The sequence below is a fragment of the Camelus dromedarius genome, chromosome 5 (assembly GCF_036321535.1).
Source record: "Camelus dromedarius isolate mCamDro1 chromosome 5, mCamDro1.pat, whole genome shotgun sequence".
Classification (NCBI taxonomy): Eukaryota; Metazoa; Chordata; class Mammalia; order Artiodactyla; family Camelidae; genus Camelus; species Camelus dromedarius.
The window spans coordinates 37505912-37525571 of record NC_087440.1 but is presented as its reverse complement, the minus strand read 5'-3'; the positions used below and the strand labels follow the sequence as shown (position 1 = coordinate 37525571).

Below are 19660 nucleotides of genomic sequence, written 5' to 3'. Positions count from 1 at the left end.
TGTTTAATTTGGTTTATATGAAATAAACTCCTATTTGGTATATGAATACAAAGTTTAAATAACCAAAAATTAAAATGTTAAGTTCCTTATTTTGATACTACTAAAATCTTCTTGAGTACTTTTTCAACCATTGGTACATTTTGATATTTATAAATAAAAATAGTAACTTTTTTGGAACTTGATAATGGCACAGATATCTTAGTTCTAAAGAATGCATGGATTTATGAAAAAGGAGGATTTGTTAAAATTATTAATTGTACTAAAAGTTCACATTTGCTATTTTTATTTTGGTAGGTACGAACTATGGCTCGAGATTTATATGACGACCACTTTAAAGCTGTTGAAAGCATGCCTCGTGGAGTAGTAGTAACACTCAGAAACATAGCAACTCAGTTAGAGTCATCTTGGGAACTTCATACAAATAGACAGGTATGTTAGCTTCTAGATTTTATGACACAATGATCTTGGTTTAATTTTTCCCCTTTATCCTTTATATTCTGAGTATTGAGTAGGGGTCAGCAAATTGTTACCCACTGGCTAAGTTTTGTAGGTTTTGTGAGGTAAGAGGGGTTTTTACATTTTAAATGGTTGAAAACAGACCATAAGTAAGAATAATATTTCATGATACCTGAAAATTATATGACTATGTGATGTCAGTGTCTATAAGTAGCTTTATTTCTCACACCCGTGCTTATTTACGTATTGTCTGTGACTTCTTTAGTGGTTACAATGGCAGAGTTAAATAGGTACAACCAAGATATGTGGCCTGTAAAGGCTAAACTGTTTACAATTGGCCCCCTTTATGAGTTTGCCAACCTTGATAGAGTTAATTTGCGTTAATAATTTGAATTTCTTAATCTTGTTTAATATATGATTTTTTGCATGGTAATTGATGTTCTGATAGATAAATTAAGTATATTAAGACCTTTTTTGGATTGTTTTCATTAAAAATTTTTTTTTTCGTTTAGTGTATTGAAAGTGAAAACACTTGGAGAGATTTAATGAAGACAGCTTTAGAAAATCTAATTGTACTTTTGAAGGATGAAAACACAATTTCACCGTATGAAATGTGTAGTAGTGGCTTGGTGCAGGCACTTCTTACTGTCTTAAACAATGTAAGTTGATTAGTACAGAACGAAGTACATAGTTTAAAAAATTATTCGTAGCTACACTTTTGGTAAAGTGAAATTTACTGTGTTTTGTCAAGAAATATTAAAAAACCAGGTAATAAGTGTTAACATTTATAATTTCTCTAGCCTTTAAGTTTTCTCATTAGTTTGAGCCAAGTGAATTAAATAATTGCATCTATTTAGATTTTTGAGATACCCGATTATTATTTGTTCAAGATTCTGTTGAATAAAATACTTACTTGTAATAGCCTAAAATTTAACTTTATTCACTGCTCTGATTTCTTCATAACTTACATAAAATGAAGTTGGTGTAGAGACCTTTTCAAGTATCTAAAATAGTTGCATGAAATTAGTTTAGGAGCAGTAACAGTTAAGGAAGTTCATGTGAATATTTGTCAAACATTTGTTAATAATAACCTTCTATTCCTCTTCGATTTAGTCTACTGATAATATCTTTTTATTGTGATAAATTTTTTTCTTTTATTTCAATGAAATATATATACACACTTATTTTAACAAAGTCTAACAGAATAAAGTATGAAAAGTTAGTTTGCTCCCTACTTCAGTTCTATTTGTCATTTTAATTTCCAGATCTTATTCATCATATGTAGTTATATACTCTTAAGATTCACTTTGACGTCAATCTCGTATTTCTTTCATTATTTTTACTATTTGTATTTATTCCCATTTATTAAAATTATATTGATGTATCACTTTATATCACTTAGTAATATCTGTGAAATCATTGTTTTGATATAGTTATTTTTTTTCTAATTCTAATTAATGTAAATAGTACCCTAGTACTCTTAAAATACGAAATGTTTACAAATAATTTGAAATTACCTTGCATACTACTACGCTTTGAGAAAAGCAGTATGATTGCTACTCCATTATAACACTGAAAATGTTTGCCATGGTTTACTAGTCATATAATAAAAAGAATTTTAATTGAAAGAAAATAATAATTTCACTTAGACTGTATTGATAATTTTGTGATATATTAATATTCATTTTTGCAGAATGTGTTTTTTTAACTAATTTCAGTAACAGCCGTAAAAATTTTTTTTTTGGTACTTCTTTTGTTTCTTTTTAGAGCATTGATTTAGATACAAAGCAAGATTGTAGTCAACTTGTTGAAAGAATAAATGTTTTTAAAACAGCCTTTAGTGAAAATGAAGATGATGAAAGGTAAGTCGCCAAATTTCTGTTAATTTGATGTTTGTGGTGTTGCAAGTTAGTACACTTCCTTTAAAACAGAGTCTGATACAGTGTTTATACATAAAATAGGAATTTTTTATTCAGTAAAAAAAGTAGCTTATAACTATATTAAAAGTGAAAGATTTTTAATCTAATGGACTAAAAGAAAAATTACATGACTGTTATGAATGTAGCTGACCGCTTATTTTAAATTAGATAATCTTTAGTATACAACTAGGAATTTGAGCACTGGTTAAATATTTGATATTAAGTAGTAATTGTTCATTCCTTTTTAGCTGTGATAATGATATTATTTTTTTTAAGAAGTTTTCTTTCATAGAGATATGTATTCATAATATTTCTGAATGAAATGATACTTTAAAATACATGGGAAGGAAAGAAGTGGGTGGGGATATAGATAGAAATCGATTGGCCGTTAGCAGGTAATTGTTGAAGCTGGATATGAGTTGATGAAGATGCATTTTACTAATTTATTTACTTCTGTATATGACTGAATTTTTAAAATAATAAAGTTCAATTCCATTAATTTTAAATTAATGTGTAATAATTTATTGAAGCATTACTCTATTAACCTATTAGCTAATCACAAATTATTACTGATGCTAAAATAAACTTGTTTCAGTGGAAACATGTTTTTACATAAATTCCTTTAATGGTATTATTCAGTTATTGATAATTTTTTAAAGATTTTGATACAAATTGTCACATTATTTTCCAGAAATATTACACCAGTGTTGCCTTACCAACAAATACTGTCATTTTCAAAACTTTGCTGCTTTATATACATATATGTATATATATTTGCTGATTGATATGTATCGACTGTTAACTAGTAAAACTCTTTAAAGTTTGAAAAGTAAATTACACTCTAAATTATACATGACTTTGAATGTAATTAATAAAAGTTTCATAAGAAAAATAAAATATTTTACTCTTAAGTGGAGGAAATTGAGTTGCTTTGCTTTGGTATTGAAATTATCTTTGCTTACTCAGATGTAGTCTAATACAAAATTAAACTTCCCTTTGAATTAATAAAGTAGGAGTCTATGTGAAGTTGGTTACTGCAGTTTCTGTATGAATTATTGCAGGAATTCATATAAAAGCCCTTAACAATTATTTTTTTCTTAGTCGGCCAGCTGTTGCATTAATTCGAAAGTTAATAGCTGTACTAGAATCTATTGAACGTCTACCTCTCCATTTGTATGATACACCAGGATCCACATATAACCTTCAGGTAACCATGAAGAATGCAGTTGCTAGTGTTGCTGAATGCATCTAGGAGCAGTCTTACATACTTTTCTTAAAAACAAAAATTTTTTTTTCATATTTTATTAAATAACAATTGTGCTTAATTGTTAAGGACTTCCCCTTAATGCCATTTGATTGTTCTTAATGACTCTTAAATGTATTGGTATTTCAATGTTTAAGTAATAAAGTTTATTTGGTAGATCATAAGTGGAAAAAGACACTTTATCAGTAGAAAGGTGGAAAAAAGAATCCTTTTGTTCTACGATAAGTTAAGTCTCATTGTCTCTGTGTCTCAACATATGAGAAAATATGAAAAATATTTTAAGCACGGTTTTTTTTTTTTGCTTGCTTCCTTTATGTCATTGGTTAGGGCCAAATGGCTTTCCTTAGCTATTTCTATTGATCCTTTTAGAAATCTGTCATTATCACATGGTTTTATAAAAAGCCTGTTTTCTTCCTAAATGTTACTTGGTTGACATTCCCATTCATTCATTAAATTTTCCTCTTTTTTAGCAGCTGGGATCCAGATATGAACAGACAAAACAAATACTCTCACTGCTAATACCCCAGACCAGATCTGTCATATCTTCTATGAGTCACTTTCATATTTTCTAGCAGATTCTTTGGCCTTGAATGTCACCTTTATCTGACCTCTCCTGTATTCCACTGTATCAAATAGTTTCTTTTAAATACAGCCTTTAATAAGTGACTAAGAAACTATATTTGCAAAAACAATTGTTACCTAAGGCAAAAAAACTGGCTGTGCCCCCAAGAACTTAGTAGTACTACCGCAGCCACTAGGCCTCTTGGACTAGAAAGCTTGTCCAGGGAGTTACAGTATAGTTAGTACACCTAACATAGTGTATATATTAAATAAGATGCAGAGGTCTACTGTGTGTTTTAGTTCAGACAGAATAATATAGAGGAAGGAATAATGGGACTTTTGATCTGTCCTTTTGATGAGTGAATGAGGTAGAGATAGGTCTCAAAGACTGGAAATTCCCCTGCTTATACAGTCCTAGGAGCATCAACATTTTTTATTACACATATCTCATTTCAAGAGACTGCAGGATACAAAGACAGGAAGGCTAGGAATGTGCCCTCTGGTAATTCTGCAGTCTAAAAATGCCACCCAGATGTATATGTAATTATTTAATCATGTGACTATAGTAATTAGTTAAGATTTATACAGAAATGAAATAAAATTGCTAGTTGGATACTTGTTATTTAGTAAAACATATTGAATTGGAAACCATCTTGTATTTTTTAAAGTTTATTAGCTATAGATTATTTAATATATTGTAGCTTTAAATGTGTAAGTTAATTAGCTACTTTTTATAACTTACTTGGAAAATTGCAGGTTAATCAATTCAAGCTGTAATATTTCTCTTAAAGTGTACCATAATAATTTTATTTAAGTCAAGTGTATTTGAAGTTGTTTAGAAATTCTAAGTAACTTTGTTTCTTTCTTGAAAATCACTATCATTTATTCAGTGGACCTTTTTTAAAAAAGCATTTAATGGAAAACGGACATTGACCCTTCCTTTATGGTTATACTTTGTAAATATAAATTGCTGTGTTCATGTAGTGTTTCTTATTTTTTAAATTCTAAGAAAAAAAAGCAAAGTATTTTCTGAAGCATTTTGATCATTTCTGTGTAGATACTTACAAGAAGATTAAGGTTTCGGTTGGAACGTGCACCTGGTGAAACCGCACTGATAGACAGGACTGGCAGGATGTTGAAGATGGAACCCTTAGCTACAGTTGAATCTCTAGAACAGTATCTCTTAAAAATGGTGAGCTTCTGGCAAGGGCATGGTGAAATAAGCATTCTTTACTGTGGTTTAGTCTTTAGAAAAGTACTTGGAAAGTATGTATCCAGAGTTATGGTAATAAAGTTTGGCCTAGTAATTCCATTTTAGAAAATAATACTTATACACTACAGATGTTTTCTTCATAAAGATGTTCATTATATTTACCTTAATGCCAGTCAATAAAGGAGTATCAACTTGGTAATAATTTCCATTAATTTGAATATTATGTAGCTATCATAATATATACAGACTGGTAAGAGAAAAAATAGTTTTGTGCAGTATGATCAATATTTTGTTTTATTCTATCTGTTGAAATAACAGACTAAAGAAATACTTTGTGATATTCATGGTAGGGTACTATGGTTGTGGAAATTTCTGGGTTTTTTTGTTTTTCAGATATTCTTAAATAAGTATTTGTTATAATAAAACAACTGAAACTAAAGGAGTAAAAACAAAGTGGACAGTGCATTTCAAAATAAGTATTATTAAGGTGTCACCCATATTTTCATTGGTTTAGGTAGCAAAGCAGTGGTATGATTTTGACCGATCTTCATTTGTTTTTGTTCGAAAATTAAGAGAAGGTCAAAATTTTGTATTTCGGCACCAGCATGATTTTGATGAAAATGGAATCATTTACTGGATTGGGACAAACGCCAAGTAAGTCATTCTATTTAATGTAGAGTAAAAAACGTTCATCTGCAAAAAGAACTCTACATAGTAGAATAAAATTATTAACCACCCTTGAATGTTCTGCAGTTTTAGGAATTTTGTCTTTTAGGTTAAATATAAGATTATCCAAATTACTTTTTATGAAGGAAAAAATGTCTAAATTTTTAAATGTAGAATTTTAAAAAATTAATATAATTAATTTTTGGAAAAGAGCTAATATGAACAAATGCAGTTATTTTAATAGTGCTAACCACTAACACTGCTTAACAGTGTTTTCTTTTTTTTTTTTTTTTTTTTTTGTAGAACTGCATATGAATGGGTAAATCCAGCTGCTTATGGACTTGTGGTAGTAACATCATCAGAAGGAAGAAACCTACCTTATGGCCGCTTAGAAGACATATTAAGTCGTGATAATTCAGCTTTAAATTGTCATAGCAATGATGATAAGAATGCCTGGTTTGCCATAGACCTGGGTCTCTGGGTGATACCATCAGCATATACACTTCGTCATGCTCGTGGTTATGGGAGGTCTGCACTGAGAAACTGGGTTTTCCAGGTATCCAAAGATGGACAGAACTGGACTTCTTTGTATACCCATGTTGATGACTGCAGTCTCAATGAACCAGGGTTAGTTGAGGAGTCTTTTGTAAATTGGAAAACTCAATAAAGAGCTTTGTCTATTTTTATAACTGTGTTCTCTTAGAACTCCCTTTGTGAGATATTGAGGCAAGATTTTCTTTCTAAATATATCACTTGATACCAAAACTTTGAAATACTGACTTTGTCAAAACTTTGTCAAATGCTTTAGATTAAACATTGGTAGAAGCTGAGCCTATTTATTTAAAAAGAAGTTAATATATCACTATATGTGTGTATATATAGCACACTAGTGAAAACAAAAAAAGAATTAGGTTTTTACTAAACTCTTCATATGTTCACGTAATATATGTGAATGTTGAACAAATTAACAGTGGCTATTGAATTACAGAATTATGGTTATAGAATTATGGCTGACTTAATTTTCTCTTATTTTTATGTGTCTCTTTCCTAAATTTTATATGTTGATCATATGTTAAAAAAAAAAGTCAGCATTATATTTCTAAAAAATTTAGTTATGATGAAGTTTAATTGTACATTGTAGTGCATTTTGAGGAACAGAGTGAGGTTTAATTACTTCTTGTATTTGATATAGTATGGAAGGAGCTTCTTAACATTAGGATTACTACATAGTATTTTCAAGCTTTAAAGTTACTATTTTAATATATCATTAAAAATTTTACAAACATTTAAAAAACCTTTTTCATCATAAAAGCGTATTTGTTACTCATAGAATTTCTTGTCTTATTTCTTTGAATTTCATTTATCATAAATCGTTTAATGTTGTGAGTCAAATTAATAGTATACATTTAAATGTTTCATTTTTAATTTATTTTCTTGGCTGCTGCTTTTCTCCTTTGACTTCTTGATTCTTGTATGACAAACTGTTGACCGAATATGAAAATTTATTTTCCTGTTGTTCTCTATTATGTAAAAAAATCTTAGGCACCTTAAGCAAACATCTTTTTTGTATGTTTTAAAACATTACATAATATTTTCCCTAACACATTCACAGGTCAACAGCAACCTGGCCTCTTGATCCACCAAAAGATGAGAAACAGGGGTGGCGACATGTGAGAATTAAACAGATGGGGAAGAATGCTAGTGGACAAACCCACTATCTCTCACTCTCTGGATTTGAACTTTATGGCACTGTAAATGGAGTGTGTGAAGATCAGCTAGGTAAAGAGATGATAGTATATTTTTCTAACTTACTGAAATAATTATGTTTATATAAAGTGATTTTGTTACATTTCTCTAACTTCTCCCTTACAGGAAAAGCAGCTAAGGAAGCTGAAGCTAATCTTAGAAGACAGAGACGTCTAGTACGCTCCCAGGTACTGAAGTACATGGTTCCAGGGGCTCGTGTGATTAGAGGCCTTGATTGGAAATGGCGAGATCAGGATGGCAGCCCACAGGGAGAAGGCACTGTCACAGGAGAACTGCATAATGGTGAGTAGGTGCTTAGCATTTGTTATGTAGAAACTGAATATTTCAGTAACAGAATACTTTGTTTTGTTATTTTGGGATAATTTTTAAATTGTATAGATGTTCCCAGGATTATGTGAAGAACTGATCTATTGATTTTGTATTTAAAATGGGGCAATCATTTATTTAGAAATAAGGAAAAATTTTTCATTCTTAGGTTTTGACTCAAAACTTATTGTTAATATTTTCAAGTAATTAATAAGCTATCATAAAATGAATACCCTAGACACACTTTCTGCTATGTTTGGTTCTTGCTTTTTTTTTTTAGTTTATTATTTATAAGTTTCTATTGATACTTATCTTAATGTCTTACGCTTTTCTTTATCTTGTTAGCTTGGCAGGAATCAGGCAATAATTTCAATTATAAGTCATATAGAAGAAAAAAGCATTAATGTTTTTAATTAAATATTTTTTAGTAAAGCATAGAACGAGAATTGTAGCCTTTTCATTTATTAGTAAATTATAAGATACTTCACAGTGTTTCTCAGTCTACCAGTTTTCTTTGGGTTATTTAACTTTCATGTTTTGTGTTACTGTTTAAAATCAAGCTCATTTTTAACTCTTCATTTTAAGAAAGTCTATACCCATTTAAATTGCTGTTAACTCCTAGAAGCAACTATAGGGCTAATTTTTTTCTTACAACATAAAAGACTGGTTTATTAGTGGATAATTTGCCTAACCAGTAATGGGTTCTTATGAATTTCGGTTAGCATTTAAAAAAAAAGATAAGTAAAATGTTCGTATTCTCAGCTTACCAAATATTGAAAGAGATGTAATGAAAGTGACAATGCTTAAGAGAATGACTAAAGCTTGATATCTAAGTGATAAGGGCATTTATTTAATTAAACTCTTTGATTTCACTGCATTTAAGATTCTGTTCCTTAAATTACCTTACTATTAAATGAATTTCTGTTTAGTCATACCCTGATTGCAAATCAATGTCATCATAGCAGATTTACAGTGAGTGAGCATGTATATAACTGCTGAGATTCCAAAAAACTAGTAATAGTTGAGATAACAGTAGTTCTAGTCTACTCAGAAATTTCCAGTGTTACTATTTTTAGGTATCTTAATGATACTTAGTTACTTTGTTTCCCCTAAATTGTTTGGCTTTTAAGTATGAGGGCTAGTTAGCAATATGTGAATACAGTGTGCTTTTCTTGAGATGGAATCAAGTGAAGTGACTGCATAGGAAAATTGGAATCTTAATTTCAGAATTTAGCATATAATAAAGGCTTTTTTTCTGCTGATCTGACCAAGATGGAGAAGTCACACCTTTATGTTATGGAGGGTTCTTAGCTTTCAGATATTTAAGCCAAACATTTCTAATAATGGCTAGTTATTACTGACTTTATCTTTTTATTTATCTTTCGAGCATGGGAGGAGTTCAGAGTTTTGTATCTATACATATGCTTATGGATAGTGTGTATGTACTCTTTCTTAGTTCCCCTTGGTGATCAGTTTAAACACATTCTCAAGCATAATATGAATGGTTTACGTTTTAAAATTATTTGTCCATGTTATGTCTGTTAAATCCCTTTCCTTTCTAAAGAATCTTTGTGTTGGTAGGAATATCCATTTTTTTATTTATTCCACAAATATGAGTACCTACTATGTAAAGGTACTTTGTTAGACTTCAGATGTACAATGGCCAACAAACAAGTATGATCCCATGCTTTCTGGGTAAAAACAGATAAACATAAAATTACAGATTTTGATAAGTACTATGAAATAAGTTATCAGTATATTTTAGGACCAATTAATACAATACAAATGTAATTTTTATTTGGAATTGGGATATGTTTTTGAACTTTTTCCTTTTCTCACACTTTTCCGCGTTGCAGAAGAGATAGTTAAATGTTGGTTCTTCAGAGGTTATTTCAGCTTACAGAATAAATTGAGACAATTGAAATCTCGTCTAAACTAGATTATATAGATTGGGGGCAGTTTCCTCTCAAACAACATGTATGCTCATAATCCCCACAGGTAATTCAATATTGCTTATAACCCTCTGAGACTCATCATAAACATATATGAATTTGGCATGTGTGTACTCACATGCACATGGGAGTGGGTGTGTGTGGGGGTAAAGTATTTTAAACTTTAAAAAGATCTATACTTTAAAAAAATATATTTTTATGTATTGTTTTTTCCCTGAAGTGGTTAGCTTATAACACTAAAATAAGACCGTAAATTTTCTATTAATTTTCTTTCAAATAGGCAATTTATTTTATTACTTTTGAAAGTTAATAACCATTTTTTAAGAAGAATAAGTATCATTTTTTAAGTATAAGTAAACAGATTGTATGTCATTATGCTCATTAGATCTTTATACGTTATTAGCTTTATCATATAGGTTCTATCTAGTAAAAGAGCTTATCATACTTTAAAATTTTGTTTTTAGAATTTTATGTGCTTCTGCAAATTTATTAAACCTAATCATAAGAGAACTAAGTAACCACTGAACTTTGAGAACACAACCGAAATGCTAACTCAGTGTTATTTGAGCTAGTGACCTAGAATTTCTACAGTAATATATGAATATTTTGTCTGTCAATTACAGGATTTAGCCTAAACTTAGAAATTAATGGTTAAGCCAGCAGTTTTTTCTATAAAGAACATTTGACCATATAATCGTATTTAGCAACTAAAAAATCTTTTCCTTAGATTTCATCTATGCTTGCTGAAGTTGCAGTATTTTACCATCTGTATCAGTCTTTTTACAATTTTTAACAGTTCTTCCCCTTAAAAGATACCCCAATAGATGTAAACATGACCCTTGCTTTTGTTTTTAAATATGACCACAGTGAACAGTTAGGAAATGAGAGGGGAAAAAAAGGGAAGGATTTAACTTTAGTTGGTGGACCTTAGATGACTAGAAATGCAGAGAATTAACAGCACTGATGAAAAGCTGATCCCATATTGTGGAGCTACTGTCTGACACGCTCCTATCTGCTTTCTGCCGGGTCTCACAAACTCCTGTCCCTTTCCAGGCTGGATTGATGTCACCTGGGATGCTGGTGGCTCAAACTCTTACCGTATGGGCGCAGAAGGAAAATTTGACCTCAAGCTTGCACCAGGGTACGACCCTGATACAGTGGCATCACCCAAACCTGTTTCATCCACTGTTTCAGGCACAACGCAATCATGGAGCAGCTTGGTGAAAAACAACTGTCCAGACAAGACATCTGCTGCTGCAGGCTCCTCAAGTAGAAAAGGAAGCAGCAGTTCTGTGTGTAGCGTGGCCAGTAGCAGCGACATCAGCTTGGGTTCGACCAAAACGGAACGGAGATCAGAAATTGTAATGGAACACAGTATAGTTTCAGGAGCTGATGTCCATGAACCAATTGTTGTTCTTTCATCTGCTGAAAACGTCCCTCAAACAGAAGTAGGGTCATCTTCCAGTGCAAGTACCAGCACGTTAACAGCGGAAACGGGAAGTGAAAATGCTGAAAGAAAGTTAGGCCCTGATAGTTCTGTTCGCACTCCCGGGGAGTCTAGTGCAATATCCATGGGAATTGTTAGTGTTAGTTCTCCTGATGTTAGTTCAGTATCTGAATTAACTAATAAAGAAGCAGCTTCACAGCGGCCCCTTAGCTCTTCAGCAAGTAACAGACTGTCAGTGAGTTCTTTGTTGGCTGCTGGGGCCCCTATGAGCTCTAGTGCAAGTGTACCTAACCTGTCCTCAAGAGAAACATCTAGCTTGGAGAGTTTTGTAAGGAGAGTGGCAAACATAGCACGGACTAATGCCACGAACAACATGAATCTAAGCCGAAGCAGCAGTGATAACAACACTAATACTTTGGGGAGGAATGTGATGAGCACAGCAAGTAAGTGAGTTTTTCCTTATGGAACCCAATGCTTTTTCCACTGTGAGGGATGCAGAGTAGGATTTCTTGTTCAGTGGGTTCTGGCTGCAGTCTTCAGATCATTAACCGTGTTAGATACAACTATGTCAAATGTGGCACTTCAGGAATATGAGGTTAATAAGTTCAGTAGAACCATGATGTTTTAAGAATTTGAATCAGGTGCAATGTGATAAAGAACCTCTTATCATGAAAGGATAAAACAGTAACACTTCTGTTTTTCACTCCTCTATGATAAATTGTTAAATACAGTTGCAAGAGGAAATGGTGACTATTAAATATCATCATAGTCACCTGAAATCAGAGCCTAACACTGGCATAATTTTTGCTTAGGTCCTGGATTGATCTTGGCTTCTGAAAGTTTCTTAATTCTAAGTTAAGCTACTAATGGGTCAAAGTAATTCCCTTGGAAAATATCATTGGGAATTATTTCCTTGCCTGTTTCACTTATTTAAAAAGCTAGGGTTAATATTTTTAAAAATAATAGTGCTATGAAAACAAGAATTTTTAGTTGGATTTCAGTTGGGTTCCCAAAGTTGTTGCTTTTCAGCCTTTTAATGATTAATGTTTCATTACCTTGTTCTTTTTTTTAAATATACAACGTAGTTTTTCTAAAGTTTATACAATCCCACCTGTTTGTACTGATTTGCTTCATTTTTATCTAATTTAGCTTCACCTCTTATGGGTGCTCAGAGTTTCCCAAATTTGACCACACCTGGTACTACATCAACTGTGACTATGTCAACATCCAGTGTTACTAGCAGCAGCAATGTAGCTACAGCAACAACAGTTTTATCAGTTGGTCAGTCATTAAGTAATACTTTAACTACCAGCCTCACATCCACTTCCAGTGAGAGTGACACAGGTCAGGAAGCCGAATATTCCTTATATGGTAAGTTACTGTTTAAAATATTTAGATATTTGTATAGTGATGCTTTTATTACATTTTTCTGCTGGATTGTTTTTCACTTTCGATTGGAAAAGGATTATTTTCTTTTCCTGCAAATATAGCATCTTCATATATGATGAAAAACAGTGATATGAAGGACTGTTAAGAAATTATCTGATTATAGACGTCTAGGAACTTGTGTGTGTCATCCTTTTTTTTTGCCTTTTGTCACTAATAAAGTTTTATTAGAGGAACCATAGTAACAGAGATATTTGACCCCTTTATCAGAGAAGAATAAAAGAGTGATAGATGAATAAGCTTTGTAAATTGATAGTCTTTGTATGTTGTAATATTAAAGGAAAAACACTCCTGTGTGTCTCCTGTACTTCCAATTCTCTGCTCATGGAATGCTTCACTTCTGGCACCTCTGATTACCAAATGTCTGTGAAGTTTTTTCACATCGGCTGGTGTCTTAATATTTAACTCAATTCTGACATTACCTATCTAGAGACAGTATCAGATCCCATAGGTTAAAGTCTCAGTTCTGCAACACTGCCCACCCCTCGCACCCATTTAGACACTAAACACAAGTCCAGGTTGTCATCTGTGATTCTGACTGGCTATGAGTTGGAGTTTTCCACGACCCTTTCCTTGGGTTTGATTAATTTGTTAGAGTGGTTTACAGGACTTAGGAAAATATTTTATTTACTATATTACCAGTTTATTATAAAAAGGATGTATCTCAGGAACAGCCAGATAGAAGTCATGCATAGGGTGAAGTCTGGAAGGGTCCCAAGCACAGGAGTTTCTGTCCCCTTGGACATTGGGGACTGTCAACATGTTTATGTCTACCAACCTGGAAGCTTTCTGAACCTATCCTTTGGAGGTTTGTTTTTGTTTTGTTTTTTTTTTTTTTTTTTTTTTTTTTGGAGGCGTCACGATTTAGGCAAAGTTGATTAAATTATTGGCCAGTAGTGACTGAGCTCAGTCTCTAGTTTCTCTCCTTTCCCCAGAGGTCCAGGGGAGGGGTGGGATGAAAGTTCTAACTCTCCAGTTGTGGATTGGTTCCACTAACAACTGGCCCCATCCTTTCATTACCTAAGGGCTTTCTGAAAGTCTCCTCATTAAAATAACTGGTTATGAATAGTAAAAAAACACCTTTATTCTTATCACTTAGGAAATTGCAAGAGTTTTAGGAGTTCAGTGCCTACAACAAGACAAAATTTATTTTTCTTATTATAAATCACAATGTCACAACTATTATCAAGGTCTTTTGGAAATTATTGCTTATTTAGGTAACATTCAAATTTTTCAAATTAATTTTTGCTTTAAAGGATTTATAGTTACATTATTATGGCTTCCATGGTATATAATCAGTGATAAAACCATTTGATTAAAGTATGTTTCTAATCATCTTATCTTAGATGATTATCTTTATTAGAAAAATAAAACTTTTTTTAGAAAGAAAACAAAGAAGCAAATAAAATCATCTAGTCCCTATCTCCCAGAGATAACCACAGTTGTTATTTTATACATACCACTTGTGTGTGTGTTTCTATTTTTTTTTTTTTTTTTTAACAAAAAAGGATTGTAACCTTTCCGGACAGCTCTTTTCACTCAGTACATTTGAAAATATGTTCACATTGTTGGATGAGTTTCTACAGCATTTGAAATGGCTGCCAGATATTCCTCTGTTTGATTATTTGATCATTATTTAATAAATTCTCCATCTTGGATATTTAAGTTACAGCTTTTCATTACCATCAATATTGTTGTGAATGAGCATCCTTGAATTGTGTATTTGTGTATTTCCTTAAAGTAAATTCCTAAAAGTAATTACTGAATTTCCTTCCCCAAAAGTTGTATTCCCATCATTATTGTTTTGGAATACCCTTTACCACACATCCTTGATCATACTGCCTGTTTTTTTCAAAATCATTTTTGTTAATTTCAAATACAAGAAGATGTATATGGATATATTTTAAGTACTATTTTATGTATACCTCATTTTGATATGTTCTTTTTTCTGAGAATGTGACCTCTCCTTCTCCATGCCTATATGTGTGTAGCAAAATGATGATGATTGTTATACCAAAGTGTTGTAAATTCATTGAATAAGGTTTTCTACTTTTTTTTTTCTCATGGAGGCCCTCTGCTTCTCCTTGTTAATATGTTAATTTTAAGCTTTAGTTCTAGATCACGTGAAGGTTAAGTTTGTGGGTATGCTAGTGGGAAAGAATTTTGAAGAGTTAGGGCTACTGGTTGCCTTTTAAAAATTATTTTGAGGTGGTTAAAACTTCCTTTTGTACATTTCTAAAACAGGACTCTCTGAGAGTGCTGCTGTATGAAGGAGCAGAGTAACACCTTCCTTATAAAATAAGTTACATATATGCAAACTTTTACTGTGTTATGTTTTCAGGGACATGATTTGATTCTGTAATATGGTCAAATCTATGCAGTAAGGAGCTTTTTTTATGTTCCTCTAGTCTGATAAAGGGAAGATGATGAGTTAAATATAAACCTTTGACTTCAGTGAATTGTAACATATAAGAGATGGAATTTATATATGTATATATATTTTTTTCTCGTTTAAAAATAAACCAAAAGGAGAATTGATTTATTTTGTGTACTACCATATCATGTTCATGAGAACCACTACCTACCTAAATTGCAGGATGGTACTTTACATACGGTAGGGATGATATATTTCATCAAACTTAAGATGCCATTAATTATAAGATTTATGTCACTAAGGAAAAAATTTTGCCAGTTTAGCTGTGACCTCCCGTTGTTAGACACATTCTGATTTCAGAATATTGAAGTGTTAAAAAAAATGTGTACCTTAGAAACTAATGGAATATAGTATTAGGCCTCTTTCTTCTACAAGCCTTTCAGAAGAAGGCATTGAATTTTTATTCCTATGTAATTATTAGACTTAGGGAATTATATTTGGCTCAGAGACCTACAGATACAAGTTTTTACTAAATAATTATAAATTTTTTTCTAGATATTCTTTTGAAATATAGAGTATATATGTCTTTTTATCCATAGGAGGTTTTTTTCTTTTAGATCCAGAAAAACTCCTGTTTTAGTCTTATTCCTTTTTATTTTCAGTTCCTGTGGGGAACAGCTTCTCAGCATCTTCATTATGTGATGCAGTGTCAGTTTGACCTGATCTTCACCAAAGGGTGAAGGGGAGAGATCCTAAGAAGGGAGACAAAGGGATTCAAACTTATTGAACTTTTTTATATGCTAGATAATTTGGATAATATGAAAGATGGTACCTAACATTATTCCATAGTAAACAGGCATTAAGTAGTCATTATCATTAAGTAATCTGCTAGGTCATATAGGTAAATTCAGGTCTTGCTGATGAACTTAATTCTGTTCTTTTCTCTCATAAGATCTTTTTCAGTTTATATTTATATATTCATCTGTTTACTTTTTAAATTATTTTTTAAATTTGGGGGGGGGCGTAGTAATTAGGTTTACTTATTTATTTTATTTTTAAAGGAGGTACTGGGAGTTGAACCCAAGACCTTGTGTATGCTAAGCATGCGCTCTACCACTTGAGCTATGCCCTTCCCCCTCATCTGTTTACTTTTTAAATGCCTCTTTCCCTTCTAAGCTCCATGGGGGCTCAGACCATGTCTATTTTGTTTACAATTATATATACCTGGTGCCTAAGACAATTCTTGTCACATAGTAGGAACTCAAAAGATATTTATTGACAGAGCAAATGATTCCAGTGTTCTCCTTCCACCATGTTATATTTTCTGTGACTTATGCAGAGAATGATAATAGGATTGTTATTGTTAACATACCCCATACTGTTGAACTTTTATGTTATGATTTTGTAGATAGAGATTTAGACTGGCCATCCCTTATCCCATGTTGTTTTCTGCCATGCTTGTGACTGTTTACCATTGTTACTCATCCTGTATGTGTGGTGGTGGAAGAAAAATGGCATTACTAAATGTGGCCCTTACACTTGTCCCTTTTGAATTTTACTTTTGTATTATAAAACCTATACACAAATTTACTTTGTTAATGCTTTGTTGATTGCATTAAGAGTAAGATTGCTGGTTTTGTTTTCCAGATTTCCTTGATAGCTGCCGTGCCAGTACTCTGTTAGCTGAGCTAGATGATGATGAGGACTTGCCTGAGCCAGATGAGGAAGATGATGAGAATGAAGACGACAATCAGGAAGACCAAGAATACGAGGAGGTTATGGTATAGAGAGTTCCCCATTCTCTTCACTAAGATAGCAAGTTAATAATTAAAATGAGAAGAGGAAAAGCAAAGTCCTGGTTAAACTTTGATGCAAGAAATATGTCACCAGAATGAAAATTGTGGTTAATTAAGAAAAGCACTTTGGGGGGAGGGTATAGCTCAGTGTAGAGTGCATGCCTAGCATGCACGAGGTCCTGGGTTCCATCCCCAGTACCTCCAAACAAACAATAAATAAAAAATCTAATTACCTGCCCAACAATAAATAAATAAATAAATAAATAAATAAATAAATAAATAAATAAATAAATAAATAAGAAAAGCACTTTTAATCTGAGCATTTATGATACTATTTTTTAAAAGAAAATAAGTTCGTTTTATTTGAAAAATACTATAATGCCACATGCTGATGTTTTAACAGGTTTAAAAGTTTGAAGAGCTGCACTAGTCCTAAAGAATATAATTTTCATGGTTCTTCCACAATAGTTACACTTAGAGTTTTTTTGGTACCTGCTGTTTTGCAAGTAGAGCCTGTGTGTTATCTCATCAGTCCTTACACAGACCTATGAGATAGGGGCATAGAAAACATAATTTCCCCTAATTTTTTTTAACTGAAGTGCAGTTAATTATAATGTGTCAGTGTCCAGTGTGCAGCACAATGTCCCAGTCATGCATGTACATACATATATTTGTTTTCATTTTTTTATTAAAGGTTATTGTAAGATATTGAACAGTTTACTATGCTATATAGAAGAAACTTTTAAAATCTATTTTTATATATAATAGCTAACATTCGTAAATCTCAAACTCTCAAATTTATCCCTTCCCACCCCCTTTCCCCAGTAACCGTAATTAATCAGAGTTAAGTAGAAAAGTAGGACCTAAGCATAGATAGTATGATCAGAACTCCTAGTGTATTAATTACTATGATTGTCTTCAAGTTAACTTTTGCCTGAAAATGTCTTTTTTTTCTTTTTTGAAAATGTATTTTATTATAATTTCTTGTATTATTTTTATTTCTCTTTATAAAATTTTATCAGATTAAAAATTTTTTTTGTAAGTTGAGTTTTAATGAGGTGGAGAACTACAGGAAATGCTTTTATTATATCTTGTTTAGAAAACACATAGAACAGCATATTTCTTTGAAGGTTAATATGTGATGCATGATGAATTTAAAACGTTCAATCTGTAACTTTTCTGAAGATGGCTAATGAATATGAAGTTTTCTAATGACAGTTTTGGTAATATGGGTTGACAGTTTCAGGTCAAGGCTAAATAAGGATTTATATGGATCAAATAATTAGACAAGTCTCTTCATATTTTCTTATTTCAGATTCTGAGACGTCCATCCCTGCAGCGTCGAGCTGGCTCCCGCTCTGACGTAACGCACCACTCTGTCACCTCACAGCTACCACAGGTCCCTGCTGGAGCAGGAAGCCGACCTATTGGGGAGCAGGTAATATCTTCATGTCTGTCTTCCCTATAGTGTATTTTTTACCCTTCCACAATAAAGTGTCAACTAAAATGCCTAGAAAAATACACAGTGTGGGCAGGGTAGGGGCAGGAAGCTATCAAATAGAGTTAAGAAGAAGAAATTTAACCAGCTGCTTGGGTTCCATATTCCAGATGGAGTCTATGATTACTCTGCCATACTTCATAGAGAAGTTTCTTACTTGAAGCCCCTTTATCTTGGCCTTTGGGTAGTAGTAAACACATACTAATATGGTTAACAGTTATTATCTAAGATTATAGTTTTCACAGTAGTAGTAGAAGTAATAGAAGCATTAGTCTATTAGCTAAGATTTATTTATGATTACCTACGCGCGAGTCACTGTTTACATGTATTAACTAATTCATTGCCTTTTAGCAACCCTTTGAGGTTATTATTAGTCCCAGTTTTCAGATGAAGTGATTGCTGAAGGTCACATGTAGAAGTTTTAGATCCAGGAAAAAAACCCTAGACATTCTGGTTCCAGAGCTGTCAGATGTCAGTTTGATTTGTTATAAAAGTTAATTATGTATTTTAGGGATTATATGTATGCATGTAAGCACATATATAATTATTATTTGAAAATTATTATATGAGATAGCTACAATATTTAAAATTCATTGATCTCTTTTTGTTGATACTAAAGTGAAGAAAATACTCCTTAAAAAAACTTTTATTATGGAAATTTTCCAACATGGTAGAAGTAGAAAGATTAGTGTAATGAATCCCCAAGAACCCATCATTTTACTTTTAATAGATCAACCCTTTATTGATCTTGTTTGATCTGTTTGCCCCATAGTAATTTAAAGCTACTCCCAAGCATTATATCTGTTTTGTGTGGAATTATGTATTTAAAAATAATTATATGTTCACAGAAAGTTGCAAAGATGGAAATATAGTATGTGCCCTTTGCATAGTTTCTTCCAATGGTTACAGCTCACATATTAGAGTACAGTATCAAAACCAGGAAATTGACATTGGTACAATGTATGTGTATGGTTCTTTGTCATTTTATCACATGT

At 32.0% G+C, this 19660-nt stretch overlaps 1 protein-coding gene across 5 annotated transcripts in view; it reads left to right on the top strand.

Moving 5' to 3' along the window:
* Positions 1–19660, top strand: part of HECTD1 (HECT domain E3 ubiquitin protein ligase 1) — an 81916-nt gene that overhangs the window by 47496 nt on the left and 14760 nt on the right. For 2 of the 5 annotated variants that reach the window (XM_031453537.2, XM_031453533.2), the window contains exons 16-28: positions 295–429; positions 969–1115; positions 2224–2318; positions 3477–3582; positions 5258–5392; positions 5928–6067; positions 6383–6706; positions 7692–7858; positions 7952–8128; positions 11158–11994; positions 12701–12922; positions 17019–17152; positions 18483–18605. In XM_031453537.2, coding sequence (XP_031309397.1) covers positions 295–429; positions 969–1115; positions 2224–2318; positions 3477–3582; positions 5258–5392; positions 5928–6067; positions 6383–6706; positions 7692–7858; positions 7952–8128; positions 11158–11994; positions 12701–12922; positions 17019–17152; positions 18483–18605 — 2742 coding nt within the window. The remainder of the gene's footprint in view (positions 1–294; positions 430–968; positions 1116–2223; positions 2319–3476; positions 3583–5257; positions 5393–5927; positions 6068–6382; positions 6707–7691; positions 7859–7951; positions 8129–11157; positions 11995–12700; positions 12923–17018; positions 17153–18482; positions 18606–19660) is intronic. The other 3 variants (XM_031453535.2, XM_031453536.2, XM_031453538.2) reach the window with 3 other exon arrangements.